Raw genomic sequence first — 21,711 nt, 5'->3', positions numbered from 1 at the left:
TATCTTACCAGTTCAGTATGTATTTTCTCTCATTCCTTGCCTTTTTGAAATTGATCCCTTTCTATCTTATTTTCCCGTTTGTCACCTCTATTAATTTGGTGATTATCCAGTTTTGCTGTTCTTTCAGCATTTGCCCTAGAGACCCAGAACCCGGCCTGGGCCAACACGCATGGTGCATTCCCCTCTCCTTGGGCAGGACAAGGATCTCTGAGATCTTCCATCCCATTTGCTGCCCACTCAGCTTAACACTGCTCTGATTCCATATTTAAGTCTATACACATTGCAACCTCCTGAGGAATCACTGTCGGTTCACACAGTCAGGTTCATCCAGATTTATCAACTGTGTGCACTGCCGCGGCTGTCCCGTGACGTTCCATCTGGAGTTACCGTCCCTCCGCTGAAACAACGAGCTTTCACGCTTTCTTTAGTGAGTCTGCTGGTGACAGACTAACGCTTTTTTACTTATGTGAGAACGTCCCTATTTTTCCTTTGTTCTTGAAGAATACTTCTTCTAGGCATAGAATTCTAGGTTGGTGGCTATTTCCTCTCAGCACTTTTGAAGGGACCACACCATTGTTTCCCAGTTTCCATGGTTTCTGGTGAGAAGTCAAATTCCAACTAAAAGTTGTCACAAACCGGGCACTTAAACAACAGGTGGGCATTCTCTCCCAGTTCTGGAGGCCAGAATCTGACACCAAGGTGTGGCCAGGCGTGCTCCCAGAGAATGGTCCTTCCTGAGGCCTCGGTTTCCGGGGCCCCAGGTGCTCCTCCCAGTCTCTGCCTCCATCTTCAGTGCCTTCCTCTGAGTGTCCTTTTCTGTCTAAGGACACTCCCATCTGACTTAGGACCTCATTCAGGGTGATCTCATCTCAACCCTTATCTTAATCACACCTGTAAAGAATTTATTTCCAAATAAGTCACAATCTGAGGTTCTGCGTGGACATGAATTTGGGAGGCATTACTCACCCAGTCCAGCACTGAATGGCAGGACATGGGCCACACACACCTGTAAGTTCTATAGCTCCAGACTGGCTGTCCCCCTGGGATGCACAGAAGGGGTGGTTGGCCTAAGTTGGGGTCCCTGGGTAAGTGCAGGCAGGCTCAGGCCACTGACAGGCCCTGGATCCAAGCTCCTGTCCTGCCGCTGCCTGGAGCCCAGAGGTGACTCCGGAAAGGTAGCCATGCTTAAAGGGGACTGAGAATGAAGGTAAGTGATGAGGGGCCACCTTGCTCCCATGAGGACTGGCTGCCCTGAGTTCCCTAGGCAGCATCCAAAGCTCCCTGGATGCCCCCACCTTTTGGGCAGGTTACCCAGCAGAGGCCTTGTAAAGAAATTATGTCCAGGCTGGGGGGCGGGCACAAAAGATAGATGACTGGAGTGTGACAGTCAGGAAAGCTAAAACACAGTCAATCTTTTTAAAAGAAGAAAAAGTCAGAAACACCAAAAGGAACATCATGGTTATGGCTTGGCATGGGGGCGTCATATGGGATCATTTTTTTAAAAATTTTTTTATTGATTTGAGAGAGTGAGAGAGAGAGAGAGAGAGAGAGAGAGAGAGAATTGTTGTTTTACTTATTTATGCACTCATTGGTTAATTCTTGTATGTGCCAGGACCAGGGATCAAGCCCACACCTGTGGCATATGGGGACAATACTCTGGCCAACTGAGCTACCCTGCCAGGGCACATTTTTATTTTGGTTTTATAGTTTCCTACATATCCAAAATTTTCTACAGTTAACATATTTTTTGTTGTTGTTGTTAATCCTCACCCGAGGATATTTTTCCATTGATTTTTAGAGAGAGTGGAAGAGAGGGGGAGAGACAGAGAGAGAAACATCGATGTGAGAGAGACATATGGATTGGTTGCCTCCCACATATGCCCCGGGGTGGGGATCGAGCCTGCAACTGAGGTACGTGCCCTTAACCGGAATTGAATCTGGGACCCTTCAGTCCGCAGGCCGACGCTCTATCCACTGAGCCAAACAGTCTAGGACAAGCATATTTTATTTTTATAACCAAAAATGAAGAAGAAATAAAAAGGTGCTTCCATGAGGAAACAGGGGGCAGGTCCTGGGAGGTGACCCTGCTGGCTACACGCCAATGGGAAATGCAGACACGCAGGGACATTTGCAGACCAGACAGCCCTGGGGGCTGCCCTACTGAGACCTGCTTTTCCTGCCCTCACCCTGCCCCCACCTCTGATGCCCCAGGGTTTGGAGAGTTTGGCCAGTGGGGTGGGGATAGGGAGCAGACGATGCAACAAGATTGGGGGCTGGTGGTCAGAGAAGTGAGCTAGAGAACTGGGTGCCCTCACCAGGGCTTTGGTAGGGAAAGAACTCAAGAGAAACGTCTCTGGACATGAACGCACAACCCCTTTATTTCCCATCCAGAAACCAGAAAGCAGAGTGAGATTAAAGAGCCAAACACCAGGACAGTGCAGCACCTTGCTCGAGTCCAAGCATCCGAGTCACCCTTGCCCACGGCCCATCGCCTGCCCCTACAAGGCTGAGAGCCCACCTCCCTTGGCTTCCAGCTGTGAGCTCTTCTCAATGCCCAGTCCTGCTTATCTGACAGTATTAAAACTGAACTTCTGTGTCCTTATACAGGGTCCTTCATGAAGACCTACCCTCAGGGCTCTCCATGAAGAAGTCGAAGGTCAAAGGTGCTTCTTGAGGGATCACCCAGAGCTCCACCCAGGCCCTTGCCCTCCCCCTCCTCCTGGGTGCACCTGGCCAGGCCTGGTCAGAGGGCCCTTCAGGAGGGCCAGCACTGCTCCTGAGGCTTGCTCCCCAGGCAGGTTGGCTCGGGGCCCGGAAGCACATTCTCTAGGACCTCGCGCAGGGAGAACACGCAGAAGGAGATCTCCTCATAGGACACCCTGGCTCCACTCTCATATAGACACGCGAAGGTCAGGGCGCCCTCAGGGGTGGGCCCGATGGATGCCAGGTCAGAGTAGCCACTGGGGCCCTGGTAGATCACCCAAGGCTCCGTCCAGCTGTGGGGGTCCAGGGGGGACCTGTTCAGGTGGACACCCATATGGAGCCGAGCCCTGCGTCCCGCTGGGTGGGAATACAGCAGCCACGTGGGGCTCTGAGGCAGGGCAGCAGGGAGCCTAGGGAGCTGCAGGGACCAGGCGCTCCTGTCCTCACTGAGCTCAGGCCCTGGGCTAGGGTCCCCTGATCCCTCTGCCCCGCCCCCATATCCCTTTGTCCCACCAACCCCCCCACCCCTTTGGGTGTCTCCAGCCCCCTCCTTCGGGGACTCATGGGCTCCAGGACAGAGATTTGGAGGAAAGGGAGTCTTCCTGGAGCCCACTGACCATCCCTCATCGCCAGGCCTATTAGAGGGTGGGGCTGGGAAGCCCAGGATGCTGCCCTGGCAACCCCGGGCCGTCTCGGCCAGGGTGGGCACCAGCTCTCCCGGCAGGAAGGAGGTGCCCTCATCTGTGCTGAGGGCCTGCACACGGCTGCCCAGGGGGCTCCGGGCATTGCAGTAGAGGACACTGCCCGCCTGCCCTCCGTCCACCACAGCCAGCTGACACTCGCCCGAGCGCAGGTTGGACAGGAGGCCGCCATGGTGCCAGGTCTGGCCATGGTCATCGCTGTAGAAGGTGAAGGCGTGGGGGCTGGTCCTGCAGATCTTGCCGAAGCACTCACGCCGGTCCACGTGGTAGGTGTAGGCCGGCACCAGCAGGCGGCCCGAGCGCAGCTGGATGCCATGGCCTGGGCCCACGGCAAACGTGGCCCAGTCTGCAGACGGGAGGGGCTGCTGGTTACCTCAGGAGCGGACAGCCACAGCCGCAGGTGATGGGGAGGATGGGGGCAGTGCCGGATCAGGGAGCAGCTTGTGAGGGAGCCACCCCTTGACCCGGCCTCTGCCCTCCACTCCTTCAAGCCACCGTGAGTCCTCTGGGGCTGGACAAGCCTCCTGAGAACATTAGCAGGAGTGGGAGCCCGGGCAGCCACTTGGCCAGGTTCTCGGCATGTGAGCAGGTGGCCACTGGGGGATGTGGGGTGTGTGCAGCTTCGGGACTGGGTAGCCCCTCCAGGCTGGGCCAGTCCCCCGGGGTTGGGTCCACACCCACCCCGTAGCTCGTTGAGTAGCTCCAGGTCTCAGAGCCGCCCCCTGACAGGGTCGGGGTGGCCCCTGAGGCAGTGGTAAGGTCACCCTGCCTGCAACCGCTGCTGAGGAGGAGGAGGAGGAAGTGGTTAAGGAGGGAGGCCTTGGGGTTTGGGGGCTCAGATGAAGACACAGCTCAGGAAGACGAACAGACTGCTCCTTCTGGCCTGCCCAACACCCGTTTGCGGACTCAGGGGTCGGGGATGGTGCAGTCTCCATGGTCCTTAGGCTGCGGGGGGGGGGGGGGGGGGGGGGGCGGCGGGGGGCGCAGCCAAGGGACCACTAGCCGGACCCGCCCGCACCAGCCGTGAGGATCCACCCCACCCCGTGCAGACCCGCCCCCAGGTGTCTACCGGCGCACCCCGTGCCCACCTACCCCGCTCGGTGGCGCCCACCGCCTCCGCCGTGAGGTCCCGCGCGCTGCCCCACGTGCGCCCCGCGTCCCGGCTGGTCACGCAGCAGAGGCGCGCGGCGTTCCTGCCCGTGGCGATCTGCGCCAGCTCGGGGGTTTGGCCGCGTATGGCCACGAAGAAGAGGAAGACGGTGCCAGTGCGCGCATCGTGCACGGGGCAGGGGTTCATGGACCGGTGCTCCTCCAAGGCCGCGGTGCCCAGCACTTGGGCGGCGCCCCACTGCAGGGAAGGGGGAGGGGTGGGGGAGGAGGGCCGCCTCAGTTTCCCGTCCGCACGGGGCACCCCCCCCCACCCCCCGCCCCGGCAAGGTCACTCACCCGCACGGAGCCCCCCGCCAGCGTGCCGCACCTCTGCACCAGGCGGTGGGCGTGCGCGTCGTTGGGGCTGAGCCGCTGCTCCGCGAAGGCCAGCAGGGTGGGCCCGGGGCTCACGGGCAGCAGCGCGGGCACGCGGTAGGTCAGGCCGCTCCTCTCGCTCTGGAAGAGCACGGTCCGCGTGGGGACTCGGGGGGCCCCCATGCCCTGCGGGCCCAAGGCCAGCGGATCAGCGGTCAGGGTCAGGCACACTCCCTTCTCTCCGACTGATGGTGGAGAGGATCTGTAGGTGCAGACGCGCGGAACCACGCCAGATGCCTCCCTGTACCCACCTCGAACCGCCCTGACCCAGGCTCCCTGCCCACCTCTTCTTCACGGCCACCGCACCCCCAAATTGGCCCCTTCCTGCTGTCAACAGAGCCCACAGAGGGAAAGCAGGGCGCCTGGCCCGAGCCCCTTCACCCTACACGCCTGTGTGCCTGGGGCAGGTCAGCACCACCTGCCCAGGAGGCCAGCCAGGTGCACAATCAGGACCCAACGCTTTGAACAAGGAGGGGTTTACTGTCCCCAAACAGGGGCCCCACCACCTCGGGGGCCAGCCTCACAAACACAGAGAAGCACAGAAACAGATACACCATCAAAAACAAACAACAACACAGGGAGAGACTCACACACGAAACAGACACATGCAGATGCACACACATCCCCACAGATACCCACAGATACACACTTGGGGGGCAAACACACCGTCACATTTCACACACGGGCGGAAGGCACCCTAGCTGCTGCCACCACTCTTCTCAGACCTGCAGGGTGACCAGGGTCAGGAGGTTCTGGGGAGTAGCCCGGAGAGGTGGGGATCACCTGCTGACCAAGGTGGCCCCAGCAGGTCTGCAGAGAAGGGGCCTGGAGGGACATCTGTGGGGCAGGTGACCTGCCACCCTGTCCCTTGGGCTCCTGAGAGAGGCTGGGGGTCCTGGGAGGGCCAATAGAGCCATTGCCACCCACAGGGGCCCCCAATAGCTCCCTCACGTGCCTCAGAGACCTAGGAATGATGTAGGCCAGAGGAGCAGTGAGAGGGACCCCACGGTGGCCAGAGAGGCCACCATCCTACGGTCCTGCCCCTGCCCCTGCCCCATCCCAGCAGAGAGGAGCCACAGGAGATGGGGGGAGGGGGGGCGAGCGGGGGGCAGCTCTAGTCTGTGCACTGAGGCCCAGTGTATTGAACTTGAAAGCAGGAAGCAGGTGTGGCTGTCACATGTCCCTCCGGGTTGAATGGACACAGCAGGACATTCTCTCCACTTGGCTCCCTCCCCAGGGCCTGGGACCACCCGAGCTGGTATCAGCATAGCAGGCAGCCCAGGCCCACGCCTGGCCTGAGGACAGAGCGACAGAGGGAGGCTCCCGAGACCAGCTGGTACGTCTGCTTGCTGCACAGAGCAGGGCAGGCCTCCCCAGTACTTGGAGCGTCCTTGCCCCGACCAGAGCCCCAAAGTTCTGGGGAGGCCCCCATTGTAGGAGGAAGTACCACGTCTCCCAGGCAGCTGGCCCTTCCCAGTGTGGCCAGTTCAGCAGATTCTGGGGCTTTGACTTGACTAGATGGCTACACCTGAACATTAACTGGAGCCAGAACCTTTTTTAAGTCTGGGTGCCCATCTACCCCCACAAGGGGGCCTTTCTCGGGGGCAGCACATCGCAGAAGGGAAGCTGAGGCCCAGGGCAGCCATGGGACCTCCAAGAGAACCTGGTCCCCTGACCCTGGATCCCGGGCAAGTTGTCAGGGCTTATTCTGCCTCCAAGGGGCTTACCCTAGACCTGCCTGCAGCCGGTCCTGTCTGGGCTCGCCCTGGAGCACTGGGCCAGGCCAGGTCATCCGGCCCACACCTCCCTTCTGAGTCAGCACCTCTCATACTGCTGGGCCGCTCACCTGCTGAAATGCCGCACAGGAAGAGCCAAGGCTCTTTGCGTAGAAGCCAGGCAGAGGGACCCTGGCTCTGTCACCCCTGCGGGGGCTCCAGTCTAACCTGCCTGCCCTGTGCTCTGTCTGGACAATGACTCAGTTATACACGCCTCTGCCTGGTGGAGCGACACCCACAGTCCCACCTGGTCCTGGGGACTGGACACCCCGTCTGCATCCATCCCATCCTCTGAATCTACCTCCAGTGTCACACCTATCCCTTGAGCCAGGAAACTGCCCAGTGGGGATCCGCGTGCCCATGGCCCTCAGCCCAAAGAGGGGCAGCCAGGGAGGATGGAAGGAGCGGGGTCCCGGCCCTGGGAGGCTGGGAAGCAGGGAAGGGACTCACCGGGCACCGCAGGGAAGCCGCACAGCGGGCTGTGGTGCGGCCACAGGACTGCCTGCCTGCCTGCCTTCGGACCCAGCGAGCTGAGTGGAGACAAGGGCCCACTGTGTGGGTGGGAGGCAGGAGGCGGGAGCTGGCCTGGTCCGAGCGCTGCGTCAGAACCCAGGACCCTCCCGCCCGCCGTGGTGCAGCAGAGCAGCCATGGGGTGCAGAAGGGCACTCGGGGTGGGAGCCAGGGTCAGGACGGGGCCACACAGGGCTCCTCTCTTCTGGCTGACCCGCTCCACCCTGGGGTGCTGGGGACTTGGGGTTGGGGGGTTACAGTTGCCCTCAGGCCTCCTGCAGAGATGCCTCAAACTCCATAACACTCCGTGACCCTTCCCTTGGCCTCCAGGATGTAACCACTTGGGCCCTCACTGGGCTCCAGCCCATGTCTGTTGCTCGGGGCCCGGCTCCCACCAGGCAGGCCCGCATCCCACCTCTCCCACCCCCGCCCCAGCACCAGCCGCCTCCCAGGGCCTCCTCCTGCCAGCTGGCCCCATTCACCCTCACCACTCCCCCATTGCTATCTCCAAGGTGGCTTCATGGATAGCCACTGCATGGGTGACCGCTGCCCAGGTGACCGCTGCCTGGGCCAGGACTCAGGGAGAGTGCTGTCAGGGTCCTGAGGGGCCAGCCTCCTCAGGGCCCCGCCCCCTCCTTTTCCTGGGCCTCCCTCCATTCGAGGGACAAATGGGCTCTGGGAAAATTAAGACATCCCGTAATGTCCACATGGAGATGACAACCCTGCTGTGTCCCTTCAGGTCCTCAGGGCCTGAGGGGATTTACAAGGCCACAAGGTGGAGAGGAGTGGGTGGGCCACCATCCTACCTGATGGCCTCCAGCCCCTCACCACCCAGCACAGGCACGGCCCCAGGAAGACTGCCGCCCATTCTGTGAGGCTTCTGGGATGGGCACCTGTCACCTCTGCCCACTCCCGTGAGCCCCAGGGCCATCCCCCAGTCCCCCTAAGACAAGCACATGCCCTCTGGCCACAGGCAGCTCCTCACCTGCCTCCAAAAGGAGGTTTAGGCAGAGTTTGCTCTGAGCTCACTAGCTGCACAGGATGCCAGCATATTCGGCCTTTTGGGTGGGTGGACTGGTCATTTCTGAGTTCTTATTACAGACCACAAGCACTTTACATGGTAATAAACACCCCGAAGTTTCCCTCCAAAAACCGTACCGGTTCATATTCCTGCCAACCCCAATGGCACAAGCAAACGCCATGGAATTTCTATGGTGACTCAGTGGTCTCGGTTCTGTGCCACTGAGGATGGACCGTGTCTGTGCCGAGGTGGAGGCTCCCCTCCCCCGCCCCCATTACAACACAACCTACAACCTGCCCTGGGTTCAGAAGCAGCAGCTTCCCTCCTTATCCGGGGTTCACACTGGCCCAGGCTGGCCCGGTTTGGGCCTTGCTTCCTTTGGGTTTTGGCGGAGCCTGCCTGATGCTCGGGGCACTAGATTTTTTCTGAGTCTTTCTCATTTGACTATAGTTTCTTATCCATGGCTCTTACTGTCCTTCTGAGCCGCCTCTCATCCCCTTGCCGTTCATCGGGCGTCTGGTTCCCTTTCTCTGCGTTCCCGAGGGATTCCTTCTGCTTGTCCCTGGGTTAGGGAGAGGGGCCCCAGCTCACCCTGGCTCTGTAGTGTCCTGTTCTTCACCATCTCTGTTCAGTTTTTTGGAAGTCATTTTTCCGTTTCCAAGTGTTGTCTTTTCTTTTCATATTCACTGCACTATGTCTTCTAATCTCACGAAAAACTCATTCTTCTTTTTGTTTTTTATTTTGAGAGGCCGTTCATTAAAGCTGGGGACAGTGAAACAGGAGAGGGCTTAGGGTAGAAGCAGCAGCAGGGGAGAGACTGGCGGGGCTGCTTTGGCTCTCTAGGAACTTTAGGGGAAACAAGCGAGCCCAGGCCGGCTGTCAGCTCACTGGAGAGTCAGAGACAAGGAGGCCTTGGGTTCAGGTTCAGGGGTGAGCCCTGGATGAGCTGCCACGGCCCATTGCTCCCTGGCTGCACGTCGCATGGCACCCTTAGAGGTTAGGAGGTGCATGCCTGTGGGGGAAGAAGGGGAGGAAGGATGAGGCTTGGCATGCTCCCAGGAAGAAAAGTTCACACCGGGTCCTGTGTTTTAAGGGTTTTAAAGGCTGGGAGTTTAGGAGAAGTCTTAGGGGAGGGTCTCTTTATTATTATTAATTTGAGAGAGAGAGAGAGAGGAAGATAGAGAAAAAGAGAGAGAGAAACATAGGTTTGTTGTACCACTTATTTATGCCTCCATTGGTGGATTCTTGTATGTGCCCTGGCTGGGAACCGAACCCGAAACTTTGGCATATTGAGAAGACACTCTAACCAAATGAGCAACCCGGCCAGGGCATAGGAGAGGATTTCAACAGAATATTCATCAGATTTATGGTGATGTACCAAAATGAGATTAATTTCTTTTATTTTTTATTTCAGAGAGGAAGGCAGAGGGAGAGATAGAAACATCAACGATGAGAGAGAATCGTTGATCTGCTGCCTCCTGCACAACCCCCACTGGGAAGCGAGCCTGCAACCTGGGCATCTAACCACAATCTCCTGGTTTATAGGTCAGTGTTCAACCACTGAACCGCGCCAGGCCGGGCAAATTCATATCCTTGGGTGTGGTTGGTACGAACTGTACTAACTGGGTTTCTGTTATCTATCTCTCTGAGGAGTCATTTAAGCTGTATACCCCCTGATTACGAAGAAGGGTAAACCATTTACTCTTAGCTGTCGTTGGTCAAGGAATATAGGATTTTGCGATTTACTAGCTGGCTGTAAACTGCTAGGTCATTTAAATATTTGTCTCAATTTTCCTCTTCTACTTTCCCCGGCTCACTGACCTGTCTTAACTGGACCAGGTTTTCCTAACGAGCTGAAGTCACCTGGTGGTAGCGCCGTGTGGTGTCCTCCTAACAAGCCATGGTACTAGGAAAGCTTGTTGTGTACCCTGCTCTGTGGCTGAAAAATCACTTTGGAAAAGTTTGCCCCTCCTGGGAGAAGGCAACGGCCACGTCCTCAGTTCCCAGTGTTCCAGGGAGCGGCTGCCTCCTGTTCTGATCATTTGGGGCTCCCCTTCTTTGAAATGCTGATTCACCTGAAAAGTGTGGACATACCTACACATAGGAGCACCCGCTGCAGGTGCCCAGCCCAGCTGCCAGGTCCTCTGAGCTGGAGGCCCTGAGGGGAAAGGAAGGGCCCCCAGCACCGGGCAGGCCAGGCTGAGCCTCCAGGCTGAGCTGTGAGAGCAGCTATTCCTCCAGCGCTCCGGGCACCGCGTGTTTTGAAGGGCATAAGACACTGACTGTGTGCATCCCACTCTCACCGCTGGGCCCCCAAGCAGCCAGGAATCATGTCCTGCCAGGCAGGGCGCCCTCAGTCCTTCCCCACCAACAACAAACAGGCTCTCTTCCGGGACTGCGTCCAACATGAGCTCCCCCTGCAGGCGTTTTCCTCACTGGACACTGGGAGTGGGCAGCTGTAATCCCAGGGCGCTATGAGCCTGAGGCCGTGCCCAGGGCCTCCCAACGTGACAGCAGAGGGACGGGCAGCAAACGGAGGGGCTATGCCTTCAGGAAGGGGATGTCCTTGGGGGGCTTTTCGGGGAACTGCAGGGTGTACAAGTGGGCCATGTACTGGAGCTCGGGCATGACCATCCGCTGACACATGCGCAGCGTCTCGTTGTCCAAGCCCTGCCTGAGGTTGTAGCCCAGGATGCTGGCCTCCCCGGACTGGAACGGCTGCAGCCTGCGGTCGGTGATCTGCGTCTTGTTCTTGGGCGCGCTGTCCTGCAGGCACAGGGCTTCCAGCTCACGCCGCCGCGCCCGAAGCCTCGCCACCTCGGAGCGCAGTCGCCGTGGGCCCAGCTCGGCGCGCACTGAGGCCCAGAAGGTGCGGTTGAAGTGCTGGTAGAGGTGCCAGTCCAGGGCGCACCAGCGCTTGGCGCGCTCCTGGCCCTCGGGCGTCAGGCGGGTGACGGTGCGCTGGCTGCGCGAGTTGAGCTTGAAGGAGACCACGTCGTCCAGCCGCCAGCGAAGCCGGTGCCGCAGCAGCACCATGGACTCGTCGAAGTGCTCGGCGATGAGCACCAGCTGGAAGCGCTGCTCCACCTCGGCCAGGCGCGCGCGGACGTAGCTCTCCTCCACCGGCGCGTTGGGGTCGAAGCCCAGGTCGAACCACATGTGGTTCCGGGCGTAAGCGTTGCTCAGGTTCTGGTTGTAGTAGGTGTGCGGGGCCGCCAGGAAGGCGTCCAGGCTCGGGGCGGCCCTGAAGGCGGGCGCGTCGCGTCTGTAGTAGGTGAAGGAGGACTCCAGCTGGAAGATGGGGTTTCTGAGGATGGAAAAGTATAGAGTGTCGTTGGGCATCACTTTCTGCACCTGTGAGGAGACAGAATGAGGGCTGGTGACGCCCCGGGCTTCTTCCAGAAGCTCAGGGGACAGGTGTCCTCACCCCCCCCGCCCCCCCCACACACACCCCACCCATCCCCCACTGGACACCTGATCCTGCCCACCACCTCTCCCACTGGCTTCCCTGCATCTCGTCCACGCTACCTTGCTCCCTTGACTGCCACTTTCCACGAGTGTCCAGAATGATCCTAAAACACTTGAACTTGGCCCTGCCCTTCCCCCAGACTCCCTCCACTTCCCCGTCTCTCTCCTGGAAGGGAAGTCAGGGAAGCCCCCAGGCGGAGGTGATCTCTAAGAATCTGAGACCCAAATGACCCACAAGAGGAGGGGTGAAGAGCATCACACTGAAGGGGATGATAGCACATGCAAAGGTCCTGGGGTGGGAAGACTGTGCGGGTTGGCAACAAGAGGAATCTGGAGAAGGAGGAGATGGCGGCAGGCTGTGAGGGCACCCCTATCTGATTCCAAGAGCAGTTGCAGGCCACTAGAGGTGGAGGTTGGAGTGGCAGGGTCTTCCAATGGACAGCTACCAGCCCCCTCTAGCCACGTCCCTGTACACACCCCACAGTCTCTCCAGTGGCCAGGCCTGACCCCTCCCCGCATGGTCACGCCACAAAGTGCCTTCAAGGCCTGCGGCTGAGTCCTGCCCCTCCATTACGCCCCATCTCCCACCTGCAGAGGGCACGCCCCCAGCCACACCTCGGGCAGGTTAAACCTCAGGTGGTTGCACATGATGTTGAAGTGCCGCTGTGGGCCATCCTGCTCCATGCCCTCCACGTAGCGCGCCAGGAAGAGCCAGGGGTAGCCCAGGTGGAAGCGCGAGCCGACTGGCAGCGCCACCGACAGGTTGTGCCTCTCAGCAAAACGGAAGAGGATGTTGAGCACCGTGCTGCTGGCGGTCTTGTGCGTCTTGAGAAACATGATGTTGGTGACGGGCAGCCCCTCAGTCTGGCCCCAGAGTAGGCTGGGAGGACAGCATGCGGCCATCAGTGAGGGACACTGCCTCCCCTTCACCCCCAACTGAAATCCCCACTGGGAGAGACCCCAACCCAGCAAACCTCCCAGCTGCATGACCCAGCGACCCCCAACCTGCTCCCCCAACTACATGACCTCAACCCAGCAGCCCCCCAATCCGCACTTCCCATAGTGGTGACATCCCAACCCTCCCAGCCTCATCACTGTGGTCCCTCTAACCTAGAGACCCCCCACCCTGCAGCCCCCAAGGACCCACTGGCACAAACATGATTCTCCCTAAGTGGCTGCATCATCTGCCCCTCATGTACTGCAGGCTGGACCCTTAGACGCTGGCCCCCCTCTTGGCCCCCCAACTTCTTGTCTGGCACCTGGGGCACCTAACAGGGGGCTGGCCCTGTGGTCTGAGCCATGTGTCTGGCATTTCTTGGCTGATCCTTCATATCAGGATGGGCCAACCTGACCGCAGGGCAAGAGTGGGGGCTGGTGCCCCCAGCAGTGGATTCCAGCCTGGAGCAGCAAGGCCCCAAAGCAGGGCCAGTAAGAGGGACCCAGGATGGGGGAGGAAGGCAGGGTCCAGAGGCCTGCACTGGCCCTGGGGACAGTGAGGAGGTGGGGGTAGCAAAGAGACCCAGGGACTTTGGCACTCCCCCATATCCCAAGGAGATCCGAACAACATTGGCGGTAAGGCAGGAGGAGATGGCCTGGGGCCACAAAACCCTCCCAGCAGCCAGGCTAACGTGCTGGGCCTGGGCGGCTACCCCATGGGCCCTGGGCTTCGCAGAGGACATACCACTGGCAGGCAGGGAGCAGGGGTCTTGATCTCCCCGAACCTAGGCCCTAACCCTGCCTCCCAGCACCTGGTCACCCTCTGCACACAGCAGCTCTTCCCAAGACACCCGCAGCCCAGGCCCAGGCCCCCCCTCCCAGAGTCCTCCTCACTGCCCAGAGGACTCATTGGAAGGGCCTCAGTAAGCTAATGGGTCCCCCAAAGGAAGGGCCCACCCCATCTAGGAGATGTGACCTGCCCCGGTCACTGGCCAATGCTTGGAGATAGGCAGGCTGGGGCCCTGTACTGGTCTGGGAGGGAGCGTGCCCAGACCACAGAGCACCCAATGCAGCACTCACGGTGTGAGCATTTCCACATCCACATGCAGGAGGCCAACCAGCAGGAGCAGGAGCAGGGTCAGGAGGAGGAGGGTCCAGAAGCGCCTGTGGGCAGGGGAACCAGTGAGCCCCCCCAGTCAGGGGCACAGGAGGGACCGATGCCACCCACCCCACCCACCTCAGCTCAGCATCATCCATGTAACAGCTCCTATTGAACCGAAGTGGCTATACCCTCTGCCCCTCATGTGCCACAGGCTGGGCCCCTGTACTGTGCACCGGCCCGTGCAGGCCCTGGGTGGATGGATCATCAGGCTCTACTCCCCGTTGGCCCCCTGCCACACTACCCACTGCCCAAAGCCAAGGGAAGCGAAGAGGCAGAGCACTTCTCTGGGAAGTGGGCAGGAATCTGACAGGTGGAGGTGAGAGCAGGTCAGGGGTCCCTGGAGACTGGCCTGACTGAGACCCCTGAACTCACACCCCAGGGACACATCCTGGGTGGGGGCCGAGAGGTAGTACATCCTGGCATTCCGCCCCCCACAGAAGGGGAGGAGCCCCACAAAAGAGGACACTTAGAGGGCCCGCCTGGGTTCCAGGAACTCAGCAGTGGTTGAGTGTCAACTTGTGAACCAGGAGGTCACAGTTCGAGTCCCAGTCAGGACAAATGCCTGGGTTGCGGGCTCAATCCCCAATGTGGGGTGTGCAGGAGGCAGCCGATCAATGATTCTCTCTCATCATTGGTGTTTCTATCTCTCTTCCCTTCCTGTCAGAAATCAATAAAAATATTTTTTAAAAAACAAGTGATATAATATTATTATATTTAAAATAATTTTTCTTGAAATATTAATGTTTGTTGCATGTAAATGGCTAATTATATTGTATCTACAACCTGGTAATAGATTTAGTTTGCATATTGTACGGTTAAGTGCAAAATAAATAACTAAATAAATAAATGTGGGGGGGAAAAAGTGATAGCCCTAGCTGGTTTGGCTCAATGGATAGAGAGCATCGGCCTGTGTACTGAAGGGTCCCGGGTTCAATTCCAGTCAATGGTACATGCCCAGGTTGAGGGCTTGATCCCCAGTAGGTGGCGTGCAGGAGGCAGCCGATCAATGATTCTCATTATTGATGTTTCTATCTCTCCCTCTCCCTTCCTCTCTGAAATCAATTTAAAAATATATATATATATATATATATATATATATATATATATATATATATATATACACATACACACACACACACACATATATTTTAAATAAGTGATACAACAGCAGTGAGTGAGGCCCAAGGCCCAATAGGGAAGGATGTCCAAGTCAGCAGTGGCCTGTGGGCAGCAGCACAGGGACCCCATGAGATGCAGAAAGGGGAGTGACCAGGAGAAGCAGGTGGGAGACTTCGGAGAAGCGGGGCCCCAGTGAGGTGCACGGATCTGGGGGAACCAGTAGTATGCACCAGAGTGAAAAGGGACAAGTTTCCAAACCCCAAAGGGTTGCCCTTCTAGAAGGCCATACTGTGGTCACAGAGCCACGGGGTTACTGTGCTACAGTCCTTTCCACTGATCTCATGAGACCCTCCCAGGGAAGCGGTGTGCTGTCCCCTGACACCTGCTGGGTTGAACCCCTGCTGGGACGTCTGCCAGGCTGGTCTCCCTTATGATACTCTCCAGTCAACATTTTGCTCCACCATAAAACTCCCTCCCACAAATACTGCAGTTTACCGACTCCTTGCAGAGGCTTTAATAAGATTCTGCCTAGACTGACCATCTGTTTGAAACTTACAATAACCTCTTTGGCCTTGAGGCAGCATGAATGTGTCTCAGTTCTTCGCAGCTGCCCAGTGAGAACCAGGAAGTCTGTAGAGAACTCCCCGTTTCTAAAGAGAGGCTCTTCTGGCTCTAGTCCCAACGCCCGCCGTGGGGTCAGTAGGGCCGTGGGGGTTGAAGTGACTGGGAAGGCAGTGGCCACGGGGGGACCGGTGGTCAGCCCAGAGAGGCCACCGACCCTCAGGGCCGAGGCAGGGAGTCCCTCTCCTGCCTGTCCTGACACCACGAGTTGCTTACAGATGGTTAGTCTTTAACGAGAGCCCAGTGGTTGCACAAGGCTAAATGGATGAATTGCTTGGTATGTGAATTACATGTCAATAAAGCTGTTTAAAAAAGCAAAATTTTAACATTTTTTAAATGACTCCAGCTGCTAAAAAAAATTTAAAGCCAATAATTGTGAGAAAAATTATGAAAAATAGTTGAAAAGTATAAACCATGTGACCATGCTTCCAAATGCCTTTAGCTGGAAGGGGCCACCTCAATCCCTGAGAACTTCACCACTCAAACAAACACTTGTCTGTGGCACCCGCTTCCCTTTGGGGGTGGCCGCGTTGCTCAGGAGCCTCACACTTCCTGCATTTGGAACTGAGAACAGGATGTGGCATTGGTCCAGTTCCACTGGGGCCAGTGGGGAGAGCGTAAGGCCCCGCAGGCCCATGCCCACGCCCCACTGAGCCGAGGGCTGACCAGTGAGTGCCCCAGGTGAGGCCATTCCCAGATTGCTCAGGAAGAATTCCTGGCATCTGGTAACAACCAATAAAAGATATAAAATTGTGAGCAGTAAACAGTCAAGACAGCCAGCATATCAGCAAGATTCACAATGGTTTTATATCCAGGATTCCACACACCCCTGCAGACCCATCTGGCCAGCTCGTGAGAAATGGACAAACATTTGCCTCTGTGGGGTTATAAAAGGACATGGAACCAAATGTCTGCCATCATTCAGTGGTCAGCCAATTTTAGCTGGAATCTAGAAAAACAACACCCAGCCTAATCTCGAATTTTGGAGGGTGATCTTACAAATCACCCCCAAAATCCAGCACTACAGGTAGAAGAATCACACACATACACACATACACACACTCACACTCACACATGCACACACATGCACATACACATACGCACACACATACTCATACACATACACACACTCACACACACACACACACATACACGCTCACAAACATACACACATACACACTCACACACACATACACACTCACAAACAGACACACACTCACATACACACACTCACACACACATACACACTCACAAACATACACACACATACACACACACTCACACACCTATACACACACACACACACAAGCGCTTGGCAGCAAAAGCTGCATCCTCAGGGAACGGGCAGCCTAGACCCCTTCCCGGCTCAGTGGGCTGAGGAAAGCACTGAGGAGCTAGGCTCCAGGACCCCCCCTCCACCGCGTGAGGCCAGGCACAGGTCTCCTGCAGGCCAGGGGCAGCTCCCAGTGCTGGGGACCCGGTCGGTGCAGAGTGGAGCCCAGGGCCACAAGTCCAGAGCACAGAGCCATCCATTTAAAGGCCAAATCAAAAAGAAACAGCCCCCCCCCCCCCCCGCCAGCATGGCTCAGTGGTTGAGTGTCGACCTATGAACCAGGAGGTCACAGTTCAGTTCCTGGTCAGGGCACATGCCCAGGTTGCGGGGGGATGCAGGAGGCAGCCAATCAATGATTCTCTCTCATCACTGATATTTCTATTTCTCTGTCCCTCTCCCTTCCTCTCTGAAATCAATAAAAATATTTTTTTAAAAAGAAAGTGATGGGGTGCCAGACATCCAAACTGAACATCCCCCAAATCACAGAGGGGAGGAGTGCGGGTCACCCTGCACCCGGAGACTTCATCTACAAAAAGAAAAGAAGGCCACGTTGTCGCCACCTGCAGGATGTGGCAGAGGAGACACGTGGCCATAGATGCCTGTCCCGCCACACCCAACACCCACCTGCTACCCTCCCGTCAAGATGCCGCCCATTTCACTGCCACTGAATTGGGAATGACAGGGTGTCCTTTGACCAGTAGAATGTGCCGTAAGTGATGCTGTGCGATTCTGAGCTCAGCATGAATAATGCAGCATCTGCTTCTGCTGCCCTGAGACCCTGTTCAAGACAGCTACCCAAGGAAGTTGTTATACCACTGGAAAGCCATGTGGGGAAAACGGAGGCACCCCCGCCAAGAGCCAGTGAGCACAAAGCTGTCCAGGGCCTTCCAGCCCCTCAACTGTCGGGCTGGATGCAGCCACTGGGGGGGTGCCAGGTGTGGGTGCAGAGGGGCCACTGTCCCTGAGAACACCATGCCCCCTCTTCCAGCGGCTGGGTCCCGGGGGCTTGTTAACAGGTTGTTGGTACAAGGAGAGCCCAGTACAGCCCATGCACCCTACCCCACAGGACGCCGATCCTTCTCCCAATCACTGCTTCTCCCTCAGCAGCCTAGGACGGTGTTCTCTCAACTGTGGGCTGCGCGCCGGTTGCTAAGAAGTTTATTCAGTGCGTCTCACTATCAATGCATGGGGGTGCAGCCAGCGCTTTTGCAGAACAGAGTAGAATAAAATGGAAGGGAGAGGAGTAGCGAGGAATAGAATAGAGTGGAATAGAGTAGAATAGAGTGGAATAGGATAGAGTAAAATAAAAATGGAAAACAGTAAAATATTATAGAGTAGGATGAGATGGAACAGAATAAATATATTCTAGATGTAGAATCCATATATATAAAAAGCCAGGGGCCATCACAACCGAAACAACCGAATGGACGACCAAACAGGCTGCAGGGGGGTTAGTGAGGGATGACCAAACGACTGAACAGCAGGCTGCGTGGGGCGGCCAGGCTGACGGAGGGGGACAGTTGGGGGCGACCAGGCCAGTGGGGGGGCAGTAAGGGGTAACCAGGCCAGCGGGGGGGGGGGCAGTTAGAGGTGACCAGGCTGGCAGTGGAGGGCAGTGAGAGATGATCAGGCTGGCAGTCAGAGGCAGTTAGGGGTGATCAGGCTGGCAGGAGGGGGGGGCAGTTAGGGGCAATCAGGCAGGCAGGCAGGTGAGCAGTTAGGAGCCAGCAGTCCAGGATTTTGAGAGGAATGTCTGACTGCTGGTTTAGGCCCAATCCTGGAGATCGGGCCTAAACCGGCAGTCAGACATCCCCCGAGGAGTCCTGGATTGGAGAGGGTGCTTGCTGAGCTGAGGGGGCCCTACCCACCCCCCTGCATGAATTTCGTGCACCAGGCCTTTAGTATAAAATAATAAGCATAAAATAGATAAAAATAATTATAGGACAGAACAGGAAGTTTCAGGGCTGTGGGCCTGTAGTGGCTCCTCCTTCCGCCCCACAGGACACCCAGAAGCCCAGAGCTCCTGTTGCCTCGGTCCCCCAGGGAGGCAGCACCATCCCCACCAAAGTTCTGCTGCCTAATCGGCAAGCGGGGTCCTGTCAGGGTTGGCTGGGAGCCCCCTGCAGCTGGCCTCCCTCCCAACATCAGTGCCCGAGACTCTACCTCCTCTGCTTATAGAGGGAAGCAGCCGCGTGTCACCAAGAGCTGCAGGGAGTTGCTCTCAGGAACTCAGGCCCTCAACGAGCCTCCTAAAATGCATGGAGCCCCCACAGGCCACACAGCCCCCACAAGCACAGCTCCTCAGGGCTCAGCACTCTTAGGGTTCTTTGCTCCCACAGAACTGAGTCCCAAACAAACAGAAATGCATGTCTTTAGAGGCCCAGGCAAATATCCCAAAGCCATTCAACAACTTACAGCCAACGAGGCCACAGTCTTGGGCTGGGGTCCCCAGCAGCCATAAGAGCCTGGGGAGATGCCCCCCAAATCAGGGTCGCCCAAAACCTTGAAGTCACTGAGGAGGGTTTGTGCCTAAGTCCATCACAGGCAAGGGGACTCACTGAGACGCCACAGCCCATCTGGCCAGAAAGTCTCGACTCTGCTCACAGCTCCACGGACTGCCCAGGGCCACGGGGTCGCCCCACTTGGCTGCCCTGCCCACGGTTGTCCTCTCTCTGACCCACACAAACAAGCGAGCTGGGCCAAGCGAGAGAGGCCTACAAAAGTTCGCACCATTAACGGGAATCAACAGGCTCTGGGTGGCCCAGGCCAGGGTTGTGGGGACAGGGACTCGGTGGCTGCAGCCCCTTCCTCCAAGTGCTTTGACTGAACCCATGAGCCTGGGACACGCAGAGCCACCAGACAGCCCATGCCCTGGGGCTCGCCAGGCTGCCTCACCTGCCGTGTGCACAGGATGCTGGGCAGCCAGAGAAACCCAGCTTGGCCCCAGCTAGATGCCCCAGTGACCCTGCCCCCAGCCTTCATGCCTCCTCCTCACAGAGTGGTGACAAGGCCCACAGGAAGAGAGACACTGGGACCTCCCCCCATCTCTGCTAGCCCCCAGGGCCTACAGGGAGGGATGGGCACAGGTGGAGAGGAGGGCATCAGAGGTGCTGGAATCCCGAAAAGCCTGTGGGATGAGGCAGAGAAGTAAAATGCAAAGCATCTGCAGACCAGGCCCGCCTCCCTCCAACCTGTGTGTGTGGGAGACTCTACCTCCTCAGCTTAAAAAGGGGAGCAGCCTCGTGTCACCTAGACCTGGCAGGGACTCCCTCTCACGCATTCAGGCCTCCAGCAAGCGTCCTAAAATGCAAATGCAGGTAACTGCCAATGCCATGAAGGAGGATGGAAGGTCACTACAAATTCAGGGGCCCAGCCACAGGAAGGTGACACCTAGACTGGGGCCAGGAGGTCCCAGGGCCCTAGCAGTCCCCCACCGAGGCCTTCAGCCCAAACCTCAAATCCTCATTTTCTCCTCAGCCCTGGGCTCTTGTCCCCCAGAGGCCCAAGCCTGGGGGTGAATTCAGGGGAGTGTTAGAGCCCCCAACCCCGTGACTTCCTTTTTAAGACAAACACAGAATGACTCCTTTCCGCCAGGTTCTCAGAACACCCGAGGATAAAAGAAGGGCTCTATCTCCCCTGGAGGACCCAGTCCGCAAACCCCCGCCTTACCTCTGCATGTGGCCCAGCGGGGACAGCAGCATGCTGGTGGGTCCTAGGAGCTGGCACAGCAGGGCAGGTGGGTTCAGGCTCCCCGCTGGCTCCTGCCCCAGCCACAGGCTGCATGTGGCCCCTTGCAGAGTATGAATTTGATTCCCAGAGAAGCTCACTTGCCAGCTCAGGTGTGAGGCCACACCCTCCCCCCCACCCCAATGGGAGGGATTAATACTGGGCCAAAGGAAGAACCAGCCCTTCCCTGGGCACAGGTGTGAGCTGGTTTCTTCCTCAGCTTCTCCTCCAGGCTCCCCCCCCCCCCCCCCCCCGCTGTCCACACCTGCTCTCCCTGCCCACCCCAGAACTCAGGAGGTGCAAATACTTGAGTGTGAGCAAAGACAGTCAACATCTTTGAGGAGGAAAAGGAAAACATGAGACCAAGTTCAGAAGCTTTTCTCCCCCTCCTTTTCTTCTGAAAAGTGTGCTTTACGCCAGGAGGAAATTTACTATTTCTTACATCTTGGGCTGAAAAAAAACTTTTCTTTTTTAAAAAATATATTTTATTGATTTTTTACAGAGAGGAAGGGAGAGGGATAGTTAGAAACATTGATGAGAGAGAGACATCGATGAGAAAGAAACATCGATCAGCTGCCTCCTGCACACCCTTTATTGGGGATGTGCCCGCAACCAAGGTACATGCCCTTGACCAGAATCAAACCTGGGACCCTTCAGTCCACAGACCGACGCTCTATCCACTGAGTCAAACCGGTTAGGGCTGAAAAATACTTTTCAATGAGGACACCATCATAGGAACTCAACAAAAATACTAGTAGATTTTACTGCATAAAAGCTCATTTCTTTCTTCAGGAAATAAATGAATCTCATTCAAAAACAAACAACAGACAACAGCCTGGGGAAATGTTTGCAGCCCTTGACCATATGCAAAGTCCATTAAAAAATTTTTTAAAAGCCCCATGGCCCACTGAGGGGCTTGGACAGGACAGACAGCCATGTGGAGGAGGCCAGGCTCTGGGGGAAGCGGCCTGGCATCCACACACACAGCTCCGGGGCCGTGGCTCGGAGGGCGGGGGTCTGCACCCCAGGACAGCCCTCGAGGGGAAGAGGATGAGGAGAAGCATGAGGCCCTGCCTCCATCCTCAGAGAGGAGCTGGAGCCAAGCACCCGG

At 57.3% G+C, this 21,711-nt stretch overlaps 2 protein-coding genes across 4 annotated transcripts; both read right to left on the bottom strand.

Moving 5' to 3' along the window:
* Positions 1-2,377: 2,377 nt before the first annotated feature.
* NEU4 (neuraminidase 4) lies at positions 2,378-7,309 on the bottom strand. Its single transcript, XM_059702484.1, has 4 exons — positions 7,154-7,309; positions 4,851-5,054; positions 4,497-4,752; positions 2,378-3,750 (listed from the first exon to the last, which is right to left on the bottom strand). Exons 2-4 carry the CDS (start codon positions 5,049-5,051, stop codon positions 2,756-2,758), a joined length of 1,452 nt encoding a protein of 483 aa, XP_059558467.1. The 5' UTR covers positions 5,052-5,054; positions 7,154-7,309; the 3' UTR covers positions 2,378-2,755.
* Positions 7,310-9,605: 2,296 nt separating this feature from the next.
* On the bottom strand, positions 9,606-20,702 carry GAL3ST2 (galactose-3-O-sulfotransferase 2). 3 transcript variants are annotated; one of them, XM_059703898.1, is made up of 5 exons: positions 20,544-20,658; positions 20,088-20,174; positions 13,720-13,803; positions 12,292-12,583; positions 9,606-11,589 (listed from the first exon to the last, which is right to left on the bottom strand). In XM_059703898.1, the coding sequence occupies exons 3-5, from the start codon at positions 13,728-13,730 to the stop codon at positions 10,777-10,779; spliced, it is 1,116 nt and encodes a 371-aa protein (XP_059559881.1). In that variant the 5' UTR covers positions 13,731-13,803; positions 20,088-20,174; positions 20,544-20,658; the 3' UTR covers positions 9,606-10,776. The 3 variants fall into 3 exon arrangements, with proteins under 3 accessions (XP_059559881.1, XP_059559879.1, XP_059559880.1); XM_059703896.1 differs by lacking the exon at positions 20,088-20,174 and having other exon boundaries at positions 12,319-12,583; positions 20,544-20,702; XM_059703897.1 differs by lacking the exons at positions 20,088-20,174; positions 20,544-20,658 and adding an exon at positions 15,477-15,816.
* Positions 20,703-21,711: the final 1,009 nt, after the last annotated feature.

This window comes from Myotis daubentonii, chromosome 7 (genome assembly GCF_963259705.1).
Source record: "Myotis daubentonii chromosome 7, mMyoDau2.1, whole genome shotgun sequence".
NCBI classification, from domain to species: domain Eukaryota; kingdom Metazoa; phylum Chordata; class Mammalia; order Chiroptera; family Vespertilionidae; genus Myotis; species Myotis daubentonii.
Note: the sequence above shows the minus strand (reverse complement) of the source record. Positions and strands in the feature narration are given on the sequence as shown.